Source organism: Hydra vulgaris, chromosome 15, assembly GCF_038396675.1.
Source record: "Hydra vulgaris chromosome 15, alternate assembly HydraT2T_AEP".
Classification (NCBI taxonomy): domain Eukaryota; kingdom Metazoa; phylum Cnidaria; class Hydrozoa; order Anthoathecata; family Hydridae; genus Hydra; species Hydra vulgaris.
This window is the reverse complement of record NC_088934.1, coordinates 4,512,791-4,529,080: the sequence shown is the minus strand read 5'-3', so window position 1 is coordinate 4,529,080 and position 16,290 is coordinate 4,512,791. Positions and strand designations below refer to the sequence as shown.

Genomic DNA, 16,290 nt, shown 5'->3' with positions numbered 1-16,290 from the left:
TCATAATGCCAAGTGGCTGCAAAACTTTGTGTATGTGAGATCTTGTTGATTTTAATTTCTCAAAGTGGACTAGATTTTTTGTCCAGGCTTTGATATTTTCAGGTTTTTCAGCTATCTCGGAGCTTATTCTGGACATTCTGAAATATAAAGTAAATTGAAATAATTTTAAGTTACATGCAAAATTAAAATGAAATCTAGTAAACACAAAAAATCACCTTGATTGGAACATGTTTATCTTGACTGCTAATGACAATAAATCAATCTTGTGCTTGAAGATAATATCGGATGCATTCAAACAATGTATACTCAAACTTATATACTTATATGTTTGTTTATTTGTATCACGCTACACCAATGATATTGTAATTATTATAATTACAATATCTTTGTGCTACACATTAAAAATTGTTAAAAAACATTTACAATTTTTTATTTTCATATTACAATTTCATATTTATGGGTGACATTTTTGCAATCAAATGTCTTAAGGTATACATTTTTATAAATAAATATAAAAATGTCAGCTTTTAAAAATATACCCATTGATTTTTACAATAAAAAGTTGAAAAATCAGTTCCCTAATGTATATATATATGTATGTATATATATATGTATATATATATATATATATATATATATGTATATATATATATATATATATATATATATATATATATATATATATATATATATATATATATATATATATATATTTATACATATATATAGAGAGAGAGGCCTCAGCAGGAATAAATAAGTCCATGAGCAATCAACTTTCTAAAACTGATATGGCAGGCATGCGAGTAATAAGCATTTTTGCAAGCTTTTTTGATATTCCGATATAAAAGCTCATGGATATTATAAAATTGATTATGTATTAGTTATAGTTTTTTTAAGTTTTACTCTGTAATGTTTTGTATCATACCATAAATATATCATTTGCCCAAGTTTTTTAAACTCTATTTTAATATATATTTAAATTGGTTTTTCATTAAAAACAATTTATTATTTTATAGATATTATTATGTGTCACATTTCTTTAAAAAAGCAATAAAGAACTTTTAAAAAAAAGTTCTTTAATGTTGTTTTTGTTTTTTTACAGTTTTTTTAATAAGTTAATCCAAAAAATTTTTTCAAATAACTTACACTTGAAACATAAATGTTATGTTTAGGTTTTCTCTTTTGCAATTAATTTTTATGTTGAAGAATGCCTTTATATAAAACCTTTTATAAAATGTAAAACCGAATAAAAATAACACAATCAATAAGTAAATGTTTTAAAAGTTTAACTTATATTTATTTATTTAAAAAAAACAAAACTAATATTAGTGCTATAAATTTTAAATATTGAAAATTTGAAAATTGTACTGAAACACAAGTTCTGCTAATAAAATCTTAGAACCAAAAATACTTTTTTATTTGGATTTAGTAAAAAATAGTGAAAGTACATTTGATTTCACAGTCGAAAACAAAATATTTTAATGAAAATGAAAGCAAAACAAAGTAGAAAAGTGGTTATCTTTGTTTATTTAGAATTTTTTGTTTGTTTGTTAAAAGTCTCTAACTGAACTAAAATGTTTAATGAACACCCTTTTTTTTTAATGTTTAATGTAGCAAGTCTTTTTTTTTTTTAACACTTGGCGTCAAGCGCTTTTAAAATAAAATATAGCTTTAATAAGTGAAACTGTAAATAAAAAAATTATAAAGCTTTAATAGTTTTTAAAAAGCTATTTAAATTTTTTATTTTTTTATTTTTATTTGATAATTTTTTGAAAATGAAATAGTTTAATTTTAAAATAGTTTAAGTTTAACCTACTCAAATTATTTCTAAAAACAAAAGAAATATTTTATATGCAGTAGCTAAGATTTTAACTTAACATGTAAAATATGATTGAAATTAAATCTTTTTTTATAAACTGTTTTAACATTTGTTTGTTTAAATTTAATTTGCGTAATACAAAAACAATTTTAAAAGTATTGGACTCATTCATTTAAGTTTTAATTACAAAAAGTTTTCCTTATAATTACGCTTGGTCTCTATAACTCTCACTTTTCTTATAGTTACTCTTGCTTGGAGGTATTTCAGTGCAATTTTTAAACCTTTAAAATTAGAAAGAAAAAAATTTCACAATGAAGAAGAGTAATAACATAATAAATAAAGAGTAGTAACATAATAAATAAAAAATAAACACTTTATATATGGAAAATTTGAAGAAACTTGTATATAAAATAGTTTTATATCATAATAACATAGTAGTTATATTATATTTATATTTATATAGTTTATATTTAATTGTTGTTATAAAAAAATTTATAAAATAATAAATCATTTCAATAAAATAAAAGTGACCTAAATATATACTAAAATAGAGTTTAAAAAATTTGGTCGAATGCAAAATATCACAATGGTTGAATAAATAAATATTAACAAAAAACAAACAATGTTGTTGGCAATTGTTTCTCTAATGTATTTATGATATGATGCAAAACATTACATTGAAACTAATAAAGGTATTACTAAATTGTAATCAATTATCATAAGCATTTTATTTTCTTTTTTGATAAAAATGCCGCACTATCAGCGCGGGCAGATCACATTGCACGCCTAGTCTGTTATTTTACTCCTGCCGAAGCCTGTATTTTGGTATGTATGTATATATGTATGTGTGTATGTATGTCAATATGTTTATTTTAGTGAGTATTGTCAACCAGAAAGCATTTGAGTATTTTTAGTTGTAAAAATTAAAAAATAAATATAAGTTGAATTATGCAATTTAATTAAATTATTTAATTTAATAGTTTCAAACACTTTTATAGAAAATAAAAATTTGTCAAATGAAGAAAATCAGGAGCAAAAAGCAAGTTTTAGCCAGCCGAATAAGAATATTAAATTCAAAAAAAGTATACCAATCAAGGATGAAAACATCCAAAATGTTAAATCTACCAGTGATGAGAAAACCAAATGTGTAAAAGAAAAGCTTACAACAAGTATAAGTGATCCGAATTTGCAAAATACAGAAAATCAAAAACCAATATCTGATCTACAGCGTACATTGGTTATTTCCGGATTAACTGCCAAGGTAAAAAGAAAAAACATTCGTATACTATGTGAACAATTTGGAGAGATTGAAAATATAGTTTACCCAGTTTCAGATAGAGTAGAAGTAACAGCTTTTGTGCGTTTCAAAGATTTCAAATCTACCATACGTGCAGTTCAAAAAATCAAAGGTCAAAAAGTAAAAAAATCAAATACATTATCTGCTGTTTTGCTTACAAAGGAAGGGAAATTTCCTTCTAAAAAAGTTCAACAGAAGTCTCGACTTATTATTAGAAACTTAAGTTTTAAATGTGAGGAACAAGATATTCGTGATTCTTTTTCAGTCTTTGGTAAAGTTATTGACATTAAAATTCCAACCAAAACTGTTAATAATAAGTCACTTAAAATTGGATGCGCTTTTGTTCAGTTTGACAACGAAATTAATGCAAAAATAGCGATGGAAAAGATGAATTTAAAGGAAATTAAAGGAAGACCTGTTGTTGTTGATTGGGCCATAGAAAAAGATGAATATCAATCACAGAAAAAAGAGAAAGGTAATTATTTTTTCGATTTTTTTTAAAAAAGGTGTAAGTGATTAGTGTAAAACTTGGTTTTTCAAAAATGCTTGATTTTGCATAAGTTGAATTTTTGATGTTTGATAAGTTACATATTAAAAAAAAATCATGGAACAGAAATATAAAAAAATATAACAAGCTCTATAATGATTTAGCTAAAATTTTATTTATATTTGAAACTCTTTAATGGTTTAGCTGGAATTGTATTTGTCATTTGTACTATAAGCAAATAAATTGCATCTGCCATAATCCTTGCTTTGTGGCAATTTCCTATCTAATGAAATTTTATAGCAGGAACCTGTCCACCAAAATAGTAAACATGAAGCTAACAGAGAGTCTTGTCTCTTAAAAATAGTTTAGTTAATGAAGTTTATTCAAACTTTAATGCTGTTTTAGCTATATTGTGCCTAGACATAATTCTATCCCGTTTGACCCATGTGGGTGCATAAACTAAAAGTTCTATAAGTTATAAATTCCTATGTTATTTTTACTTTTTTTTTTTTTAAAAAAAGAAAAGTAAATTAACATGTAAAAGAAGTTGTCATTTTTATTCACCGTACATTATGTTTTTGAACTATAATTATAGTGGTAAGCTTTATCAATGTTGCTTACTTATATTTACATGAAGAAATGATTTTTATATCATTAAAAGTTAAATTGCTTGGGTATCGTATTTTAACCCAGTTGGCACAAGATATGTTTAAGTTGTCTAAGACAGGTCTTGTGCCCACTGTGGAAGTACATTTTAAGTATATTTAATTTTAAAATACGTTACAGACTTTTAAACAATAGCTATAAGAAAAGTTACTTGATACATAACATAATCTTTTATTTATTTTATCACAATTCATTTTTTTTTTTTTTTTTACGTATTTAATGAACTATTTTGAATGATTGTAAACAATTTGTAGGTATATTGTATCAGTTGTCAATAAAGTAATTGTAAACAATCTGTAGGTATATTGTATCAGTTGTCAATAAAGTAATAGTAAACAATATGTAGGTATATTGTCTCCTTTACTAATAAAATATTTGTAAACATAGGTTGTTTTCATAAATAAAACTTATGGCATACAAACAAGATTTTGAATTAATAAGAAATAAAAAGTTTTAATTCCATTATTGAAAAATAGTCTCTTAAACAAAAGCACTTCTTCTTTCTTAAAATAAAAAATGAATTTTTATTTATTTGCTCTTTTTATCACCTAAATTACAGGTAAAAAAAAAAGTGTATAAAACTAACAGTTTATGCAATTAGTCTTAAGTCTAGTTAAGCTAAGCAACCAATCGGTTGCTAAGCAACTAGTCGGTTACTTACTTTGTTGATTGAGTGGTTATTCTTATTCAACTTTGATATTTGTGTTAAAATCAAAAACTTGCTAAGTAATCTGATTTTTTTCAAATGAGTTTATGGTTATGGTTGCTTTTACACATTTAAATCTACGATGATGACTTTAGAAAAATCTTGACATTTTTATGTTATAGTTTAGTTCCTAAATATAAGAGAAATAGTTACTTATTTAATATAAGAGAAATAGTTACTTATTTAAAAAGCCTAAAACCATTTTACATTTCTTCAAAGTTTAATAAAATTGAAAAAAAAATTTTTCTTTTGTTATTTACCTCCTCAAGGCCAAGAAGGCCACTACAGATGAGGAGGCTACTTAATAGTGGTTATATTTAGAATTTAAAATCATATTTAATTTAAAATTTTTTAATTAAAAAAAGTTATTTAACTGTTTTTTTAATCAAAAATTAAATTGTTTCACAAAAGCGGCTTCAATGTCTTTTACAATAGTTAATTTAATTTTAAAAAATGCCACATAAGCAATATCAAAAAAAAAAATGTCGATGGACAAAAACTTGTATATGTATATGTGTATACAATACTTGTATTGTAAATGTGTTGGCAAAACGTTTCTTTGCTAAACTTAATTATGCACTAACAAGCACAAGATGTGTTTAAAACATCTTAAGTATGTAGTTTAAATGTTTTAAACGCGTCTTGTGAACATTGGGTAAAAAAAGCTGTACAGGTATGTTTTGTCTCAAACATTTCAAGTTGCTCAACAAAAAATGAAAAAGAATCTTCAAAGTAATAAATAGTTTTGATATAAATAAATCTGCTTAAAAAAATGAAAGATGATAAATAATTTTTTCAAGTAGTTTTGATGTAAATAAATATGCTTATTAAAATCCTATTGAATTTTTTCAAGATAAACTTCAATTTGTGGAAATTCAAATAAAAAGTGTAAGACCGGAAACAATTTTAAATTTACAGACATCAGTATATCAATCTTAAAAGATGAAAATTTATTTTCTTATGTTATCATGATAGTAACTAAACTTGAATCAACTCATATTTCAAATTACATTTTATGTTACAATTATGATATTTTGTTTGTCAACTTACTGATCATTTAATGATTTAATTACAGTTGTTAAGTTAAAGTTTGTTTTTTAAATGTTTTTATTAAACTTTACTGTTTTTATTAATTCACAGGAAAGCGAGAAAACTAATTGCTATTTATTCGTAAAAATATTTTTTAATTTTTTAACAAGTTTTTCTTGTAAAAACAAAGTCTTTAATACTAATATTCAAATATCAAATATTTGGTTGTTTTCACTACCCCCATTGAGTCTGCACTTTCGTTGGAATTTTCTAAATTGTGCATTTAAACCCAATAATTTATTTCCTGATGAACTATTGTTATTGATGATCTCCAAAAGCTTGTGGACTAGTGCTTTGTAATATACTGCACTTTTTTAACGACATTTTTGTGAGTCTATTTAAAACTTTTTTATAAGTTTTTAAATACATTTTTTTAAACAGCAATCATTATGTTCATTATCACCAGTATTTTATTTTAGTTTTGGAAATTGGGTAATATAAAGGAAATAATTTCAGAAAGCATCAAATGTGTTAAATACATTTATAAAAGAGACCATGCAATTCTTTTATTTAATTTTTTCCACCATTACAAAATTTATTAATCATATATATTTTAAAAATAAATAGCAAACAAATAAATTTATTATCTTATTTTCATATTATATAAGTATTGAGAAAAAATGTCAAATATAGCAAAAACATTTTTAAAAGTGAAAAGACGTGAAAACAAATAAACGTAAGAAAAAAAAACATACATAGCAAATTGCAAATTAGTTTCTTAATTATACGGCTGATAAAAATCGTAAATCAGTTGCATGTCAAAACTTTCAATTGTTATTAAATTGTTATCAAATATGTTTTTTTGCTCAACTTGTATCGAAGTCGGTAACTAAAAACAACAATCAGCCTAAAAAAGAATACAAAAGTTGTATAAAAATTTTATAAATTTTTTTTTTTTTCTTTTTTTAAATTATAAAATTTTTCTAGCTTATTTAATTAAATTTTGATATTTCATTGCAAATTTGTTTCAATCTTTAAAACTGTTTTTTATACTCGGTAGATAAGTTTAACTTTATGTGGTGAATGTTTGAAATGCTTAAAAAGTCAAAAGATGCGAACTGCCGTGTCTAAAAAAATTACTTTAAACATGGACAAACAAGTCGAACCGCACGCGCTCCCATATAAGGCTTGTTATAAAATTGTTATATATGTGTTTAAAATTTTTTAATTATCCTTATTCAATTTTTGATTTTGACAAATATATTTTTATAACATCTCATTATATATTGGCAAATTCCTTTGACAAAAATACCTTATGCTCAAATAGTCTCCAGGTATACAAAAATACTATTTTATGTTGCAATGGGGGAAAATATTTTTGTAAAATTTTTAGATCATTGACTTATTTACATTTATTACAGACCTAATTTTTACAGTATTTATGAATTTTTTTTTCTTTTTCATGATATTTATGCTTAATACAGTATTTATGTATCATGTTATGTTTGTTATTACTGATTAAGTCATTTTAAATAATATTTGTATTTGTGTGTTGTCTTTATAGTTTAATGTGTTGATATTAATTAGTTTATTTTATAAAATATTGTATACAATCTATAAGTAAAATTTTAAATAAGTAAAACCTTTAAAGAAGTCCAGCTAAACCAAACCAGATTATCTGATGATCTATCTTGTCAACAATTTTTCACTGAACCTCTGTTTCAAGAGTCACTGAGAAGAGAAACTTATTTGTTTGCACAAATAAGTTTCTCTTCTCAGTGACTCTTGATACCATTAAGTGCAGCAAATGCTTCATAGTGATCATATAACATGCGTTAATTTTATATAAAAGCAATTTAAACATGGTGGTGACATAAGCACCATATGTGACTAGTATTGAGGTTAGTTTATAGGATTGCAACTGCTCTAAGAAATTTTTTCAGTGTTGGTTGCAGTTGTGTTGCACTATGTCATGAAAAAAACCTCTACATTCCAAATCTGGACTGGTTACACTAACTGCAAGCAATGCTATTACTCTCAATCTAGAACTCTACTTGCTTTTAAATCCAGTTTATTTCAGCTTTGTCCACCTTTGTTGTCCAGCTTTGTTGAAACTCCAGTTTAGTTTATTTCATGCTTTCATTTTGTTATAATTTTCTGTGAATGTAAGGATCTTTTCGCTAAAAAATTACAAAGCTGTAGTTACTTAATAGAAAATCTGAAAAGAATATTGTAAAAGTATTTTTTTTAAAAATTTTTGCTGACAATGTTGTTTTTAAACCCAGCTCTTATTCTTATATAATGATTGCTGAAGTTGCACACCTATTCTCTTGCATGTTTTATCCTGGAAAACTAGAATTCCTGTTTTTGTAAGATATTCTTTGATTAAAACTTTTGATTGAGCGATAAATAAATAAATTACATAAAAACCTGATGTTCAATTTATGTTGAAATTTTATTCTAAATTTTATCTAATTTTTATGTAATTTTAAAGCTATAATTAATGTTATCATTAATTCATGTATATTATACAAAATTTTAGAATCTATAAGTACAGTAATCAATAAAATAGCAGTAATCCCTAAACAGTGTAATGTATAATTAAATGCATATAAAAAATTACTTTCAATTATTTTTTTAAAGAACAAACACCAAGTTGTGCTTATGTCTTACGTGTCTCAAAATAAAATGCCGTTCAAGTTTTACATTTCAATTGTATGCAAGTTTGTGAAATTTTTTATTGACATGTCATGTTTGTCAACTTTGAAAAAAAAATTTATTAAATTTGTTCTTAAACATCCGACATAAAGTTTCTGAGAAACTTTTTTGTTAGTTTAATATGTTCTTGAACTTAAAAATGAACATAACTCGTCTTTAATTATTTAAATGTTTTATAATTATATTAAGTATTATCATACCCAGGCTCCGGTCAAATATTGACCTCGGTTGTTTACTAATTGTGTTCATAACAAAAAGATGTTATTTAAGTTGAGTTATTTAAGATTTATTTAAATATTCTAGAAGTACTACCAAACAAAAATGGAAATATTTCTCTAAATCAAGAAATTGAAGAAAAACCTAATAAAGGTATAAAATCTAGCGAGAAATTCATAGAAGATTTCGAAGATAGTGTCGAAAAAGAAGAAAACCAGGAGGATGATAATTCTACGCAGGATGATGGTAGTTTTAATTCATAAATGACTTGTTAAAGTTCTTTATTTTGTACAACAACAAAATAATATTCTAATAATATTTTATTAGTCATACATTATTAGCCAGACTATCAATAATATAATATAGTAATAATATATTACAATATTAACATAAAATTAATTTTCACTGATAAAAAGTTATTTTGATAAAAAAAATTGTGAAACAATATTTTATTTTGAAATTTTTGGAATAAAAACATCTTCATATTTTTATTATAGATGAAGGATCTCATGATGATTCAAATAATGAAGGCTTTCATGATGATTCAAACAATGAAGATAGTGATGATTTATACAAGGATGAAGATGATGACAAATGTATTTTAAAGAAGTTTTTTTTTTATTTATTTATTTTTTATTTTCACACGTTTACGATATCAAAAGTTATATATTTTAGTTGAAGAAAAAATCTTACCTAAAAAACAGCTCAAGGATGCAAAAGAAGGTTTATCTAATCATTGTTTTTTCTTTAAATTAAATAAAAAAGAGGTATAACTAACTTCATAAATGAGGCTTTTTTTTTTTTTTCAATTTTAGGCAAAACTGTTTTCATACGTAATTTATCATACAACACAAGTGAAGAAGAAATTGAAGAAGAATTTAAGAAGTTTGGTGAAATTGAATATTGCAAACTTGTTGTTGACCAACAAACCGGAAGTTCTAGAGGATCAGCATTTGTAAAATTTAAAGAAGTTGAATCAGCAGAAGCGTGTGTAAAACAGACAAGTGGTGAAAACCAAAATAGCGTTTCTATTGACGGACGTGCTCTTGTTGTATCACTAGCTGTTACAAAAGGTAAAGTAAACGAGATTGTTCGAGAGAAAATGGATGCAAAGAAAGAAACAGATAAAAGGAACTTGTACTTAGCTTATGAAGGTATGATTACAAGAAACTCACCGGCAGCCGAAGGTCTTTCGGATGCTGATTTAAAGAAAAGAGAGAAAGCTTTGATTGAAAAGAAAGCAAAATTAAAAAATCCAAACTATTTTGTTTCTAGAACTAGGTTAGTTAATATCAGAGTCAAGGTGGGAGAATAGTGGTCACTTAAAATGCTTGTGGTGAGGTCTTGGTGCAAAGCTAAACTTCGGTTCGGTTTAATTAGGTTTAATGTGAAAAGCAAATAAATTTAATGTGAAAAGAGTAAATATTTCTATGTTTCTCATTATACATCATTTACTTTTGCACAGCGGTTGCATGCACATGAACGAGCAACGACGATCACTTATGAGGTCAATCAGTCTTGAACAAATAAATTTTATTCCCAAACTAACCTGATCAAATAAATCATTAAAAAATAAATATATAAACATCTTTTGATTTTTATATATATTTAAAAAAAAACTAAAATTAAAGCGTTAATTATTATTAAAGTTTGTCAAGTAATTAGACATTTAAAAGTGATCAATACCCGACACAAAACACCCGACAGCAATTCTCCCATCTTTATTATTTTGATTTACTAGTAGGCTTTCGATTTGAATATTTAAAAAACGTGTTTGTTTATTTGATTTTTGACTTTGCAAATTATTGCAGAAAATAGTTGAAAACAACTTTTAACAAAAATATATTATATCTTTTATTTATTATTTGATATATATTAATTAAATTATATCTTTTCGTATTTTTTAAATTGTGTTTAGGTTAAGTGTACGAAACCTACCTCTGAACATTAACTCAATAGAACTTAAAGATGTTTTTCTTAAAGCTGTAAAAAATGATGACATCAAGATAACTAATGTAAAAATTATGACAAGTAAAGACCGTAAAGACAGTAAAGGAATGCCTCGATCACTTGGATTTGGATTCCTAGAAGTCGGTGTTCATGAACACGCTCTTGCAATTCTTCGAGCGGCAAATAATAATCCGGATTTGTTTGGCAAAAATCGTCGCCCGATAGTCGAATTTGCTATTGAGAATGCAAAAGCTTTAAAAATCCAAGAGTTTAAACAGAAAAAAATAGCGGAAACGTTAAGTAGAACAGAAAATACTCAAATAAATAAAAAATCTGAACGCCAAAAGCAGCGCGAAAAAAAATACAAACGCATTGAAAGGTATCACCGTAAAAGAGAAGCAAAACGTTTAGAGAAAATGAAAAGTGAAAGTAAATCAACTTTACCAGAAAACGTTGAAAAAGCAGTTACAAAATCTAATGCTAGCTTACCTAAGAAAGATGTAGCGGACTTACTAAATGATAAAAACGACAAAAAGATTAAGCAAAGAAAAAAAAATATTAGCAAAATTAAAAATGAAGCGAATATCGTGTTACATAAAAATCCACCTCACAAAGAACAGGAAAAGTTTGATGTTGAAAAACCGGAACGACGAAGTGAAAAACGTCGGAACGACGAAAAAAATTTAAAACTCGATTTTAAAAAACCTCGTCAAAACATAAAAGAAAAGGTTGTAAAAAAAACTCATCAGACCGACGAAGATAAGTTTAATGCTCTTGTTAATAAATACAAGAATAAAATAATCCTTAATGATAGCGAGCAAAGTACAAAAAAAAAATGGTTTGAATGATTGTTTTAAAATGTAATACCGATATAGAAAAAAAATTAGTAAAAATCTATATTTTTTATATTTATTTTTTAAAAAATTTATATTTTGGCAGGTGGCGTTATAAATGCCACATTAGGAGTAATCTCTTTGCGTCATATTTCATGAAACTTGAAATTTGTTGATCAATATGAATTTAGATAAAAATAGTAAAGAAAATCTTTTATAAACTTGTTGCTCCCACGTTTAGGGCTGGATGGGCCCAAAAATTAGGGTTTTTTTGTTCCCAAGCTCTAATCACCCCCAATTCTTTGCAAAACAATCTTTTTTGATATAAGCATAAACATAAAAAAGTTTGGAGTTTGCACAATGCCTGTAAGTGTCAAAACTCAAACAACTAAAAATCCAGTGTACACCACTGTATATATATATATATATATATATATATATATATATATATATATATATATATATATATATATATATATATATATATATATATATATATATATATATAAGGAGAGTTGTGCCTTGGGGGCTCAGTTGCAAATTTAGGGGCCCTTTTTTTATTTAGTATTATCTATTGTAAAAATTTTGAAGAATTTTGGGGCCCTTTTGAAGTAGGGGGAGTTGGATCTAGTAGCCACTGTACTTTTATATAAGGTTTCTGATGAGTCTTAATTGAAATGAAACCTTAGCATAAAAAGTTTTGCTCCATTTTAAAAATTGCATTTAAAAACTATTAACTCCCGGCAGCAGGCTATTTCAGTATGTTTCACACTGCTCACTTAAATCAGCAGTATAAGATTATATTCAACATATTCAATATAAATATAAAATTATATTTATAGAATAGTTTTTTATTATTTATTTATCAGTAAAGGACTAATGTTATCAATTTATTACTAATTTATTATTATCAGTAACAAAAGGACTAATGTTATCACAAGCATGTGCTTATTTATTATAAGTACATTTTAAAACGTTTAAATTAATGTCGATTATAAATTTAAAGATTATATTTTCTTACCTACGATAGCGAAAATTACATTTCTTATCTGAAGAGTTTTAGGAGAAATTGTAAGAGTTTTATAACATTAAAAATAGTTTGTTACCTATAAAATTTAAGACTAACAGTTAACTTTAATTTTTTTACAGGTCATATTGAAACAAGTTATTTTGTAAAGAGGTTTTCAAAGAAGTCGTTTAAACAACAATGGAAAAGCTTCCAATTCGCGAGATCATCGTGAAAGCATTCGATACACGATTAAAGAATCGTTTAAAAGTTAGCTTAATTTCGACTGTAACTTTAATTATTTTTTTTTTTTTTTAATTTTTTTTTAAACATTTAAACGTAGTTTTTCAACAAGATTCAGCGGATTCCTGATAGGTTTCCCGTATAGTTCCCAGCTGCAAACCCTAATAAACCCCTAACGGTTTTAAAGTACGGGGTTTGACTGGGACCCATACGGGATACCCAGTGGGCATATCCATATGGAAACCGCGGCCAAGATCTGGCGGGATACCGTTGGTCTTCCCATACGGGACATAGTTGACGACCCGTATGGGCCCCGTACGGTATCCGCATGCCAATGTTGGCTGGGATATTAGTATTTTTATATATTTTGGACTTTTTATTTATATAAATTGTAATCGTTGTCTCTAAATGTGTTTCCATTTTTTTAAGATCTTTTTGCAGTTGCGACGTTAAAAGGTAATGCCAAATTTAGCATAATTGCCGCAATTATATTCAGTGAATGATCAACTTAAATCACAATATGTTATTGTAGACACAAGTAAAATGGGGAAATGCAGAAATTTTAACATGTATATTAAAGGAGGTGGGGGGGGAGGCGGGGAATAAAGTGCGGGAAATTTCTCTCAACTTTAAATCTAACCAGTTGCTCACTAGTTTTTTCCTGCTCTTTACCAGTTGAAATTTTCCGCATTTTGTCAATGCCTTGTTATTGTTAATGGTTTGAGCAAATTTGAAACACCGCACAGTGAAGCGAAATTTTTTTTTTTTTAAATATATATTTGCTGTTTATATAATAAGAAAATATAATTACAAAGAAACATTTACATACAAAAAAAAAGTTGATTTTTAAAAAACAGGCAGGGGCTCAAAGAAGATATGGATGACTAAAGTCACCACAATCTTTTCATAGAGCCCCTATGTGGGCTTTACAAGTTTAAAATAGAACAAGATTGTTAAAAATACTGTGTATATAAAATGTTATAAATACTATATATATAAAATGATTGTTAAAAATATTATCTTTTTGCAGCGTAAAATTTAAACGAAAAAACTACTTAGTATTTTTAAGTTTTTAGTATTAAATTTAAACATTTCTCATTATCCGCATCAAAAGTTTTCATTCAAAAAGTAAGTTATCAATATATATATATTATAATATATATTTATCTATTAATAATAATCCATTACAATGGATAAGAAAAATAATAGTGATTTTAAGAAAAATAACGACTCTAATATCGAAACAGATGAATTAGTTATATCAATAAATATGGTTCGTAAAATCTTTCAAGAAATGTTTATAAAACAACAAAATGACATTTTAAAAATTATATCTGGAAACCTAAAGTTAACAAATGACAGAATTGACATATTATTAAAAGAAGCAAATAATTCAAAAGAAAAATGCGATTTGTTAGAAAAGGAAAATGGAAAGTTAAAAGCCGAATTTAAAATATTATGTGAACGAATGAAAATCTTGGAAAATGTAAACAAAGATATAGAAGAAAGTTTAACGGTCACACAGGACATTCAAGAAAAAAAAGTGACGGAGCTGGAAAAAAAAATTAATAATAAAAATAGCCTTAGTGGAGGTGAAAATATAAAGTTAAGGCAATTGGAGGACAGGCTTAGGAGAAACAATCTGCGAATTGATGGAATTACCGAAAACGAAAATGAAAATTGGGACGACACTGAAAAAAAAGTAATAAGTTTATTTGAAAACAATCTTTCTCTAAGTAATATAAATATAGAAAGAGCTCATAGAACTGGTAAAAAGGATGGTAACAAATCAAGGACAATAGTCGTTAAATTACTTCATTATAAGGACAAAGTTAAAGCGTTGCATGCTGCTAATAAGCTTAAAGGTTCCGGAATGTACATCAATGAAGATTTCTCCTTCGAAACAAATGAAATAAGAAAAAAATTAGTGGACGAAATGAAGTTACACCGAAAGAACGGTAAATATTCAATTATTATTTATGACAAACTTATTGTTAAAGAATTTAAAAATAAGCAACCCAGCTATTAAAAACTATATTCTATATTTTAATATTACTCTTATTTAAAATGGCTGACGATCCTCCTTTAAAAAACTTTGAACTTATTTCATTACTAACTAAAAAATCAATACTTTTAAAAAAACATTCTGATCCGGATATTAATTTTTTTAACAACGATTTAATAAAAAATATTAACCCATTATATTATAACGTAAATTCAAAAAATATAATTGAAGGAATGGAGAACGACTCGTTCTCTATTCTTCATGTAATATTAGAAGTCTACAAAAAAATTTTGATTCATTAAAACAATTTTTGTATAAAGTTAATATGAATTTTCAAATTATTTGTCTCAGCGAGACATGGTGTGATGATGAAAATATTGAGAACAATTATAATTTCCATTTACCAAATTATAAAGTGATTCACCAAATTAGGACCTCGGGCAAGGTAGGCGGGGGTTTGTGTATTTTTATTAAAACTCACTATTGTACAAAGTTAAGTCAGATTTAAGTTCAACCACTAATGATTATGAGTCATTGTGCATTGAACTCGTTAATAAAACCTCCAAAAATATAATAATCCATGCTTTATACAGACCACCTTCAGGTTCTATTAAAGTGTTTGAAGACCACATTAGAAACGTCATTAAAAATAATTATATTAAAAAAAAAACTGTTTACATGGTTGGTGACCTGAACCTCAATATTTTGGATTATGACTCAAATAAAAACATTAAACAATTTTTTAACGTCATTTTTGAAAATAGCTACATTCCTGTCATCAACAAACCTACTTGCATAACCAACAAAAGTGAAACTTCGATAGATCAAATTATCACCAATGACTTCATAAATATAAAGATAAAAACAGGAATATTTAAAACAGATATTTCTGATCATTTACCCATATTCATCGTTGTTCAAAAGTATAATAAAAGTGACTGCCAAAAAAATAAAAAAATAAAAACAAGAATAATAAACGACTCTTCAGTTAACCATTTTCATGACCTTTTATCAAGTGTTAAATGGGATGACTTGTTATTGAATCTAAACGCTGATAAAGCCTACGATATATTTATATCAGAATATTATAAATATTATAACAAAGCATTTCCTGAAATTACAAAATTAGTTAAATCAAAAACGTTATCAAATCCTTGGATAACTAAGGGTATCCTTAAATCTTCTAAAATAAAACAAAGATTATATAATAAATTTCTTAAAAAAAAACCCTACGTAATGAAAGCAATTATAAAAACTACAAACGACTCTTTGAGTCAATTATAAAAAGATAAAAAAAAACTACTATTCAAATCAA

General features: G+C 25.7%; 1 protein-coding gene across 1 annotated transcript in view; it reads left to right on the top strand.

Annotated features, from left to right (window-relative positions):
* LOC136092221 (RNA-binding protein 28-like) overlaps window positions 1-11,785 on the top strand; it is a 35,348-nt gene extending 23,563 nt beyond the window's left edge. Inside the window, exons 3-8 of the mRNA XM_065819982.1 lie at window positions 2,818-3,591; window positions 9,026-9,184; window positions 9,436-9,534; window positions 9,614-9,661; window positions 9,754-10,219; window positions 10,857-11,785. Of these exons, the coding sequence (XP_065676054.1) occupies window positions 2,818-3,591; window positions 9,026-9,184; window positions 9,436-9,534; window positions 9,614-9,661; window positions 9,754-10,219; window positions 10,857-11,736 (2,426 nt within the window). The 3' untranslated portion in view covers window positions 11,737-11,785. The remainder of the gene's footprint in view (window positions 1-2,817; window positions 3,592-9,025; window positions 9,185-9,435; window positions 9,535-9,613; window positions 9,662-9,753; window positions 10,220-10,856) is intronic.
* Window positions 11,786-16,290: the final 4,505 nt, after the last annotated feature.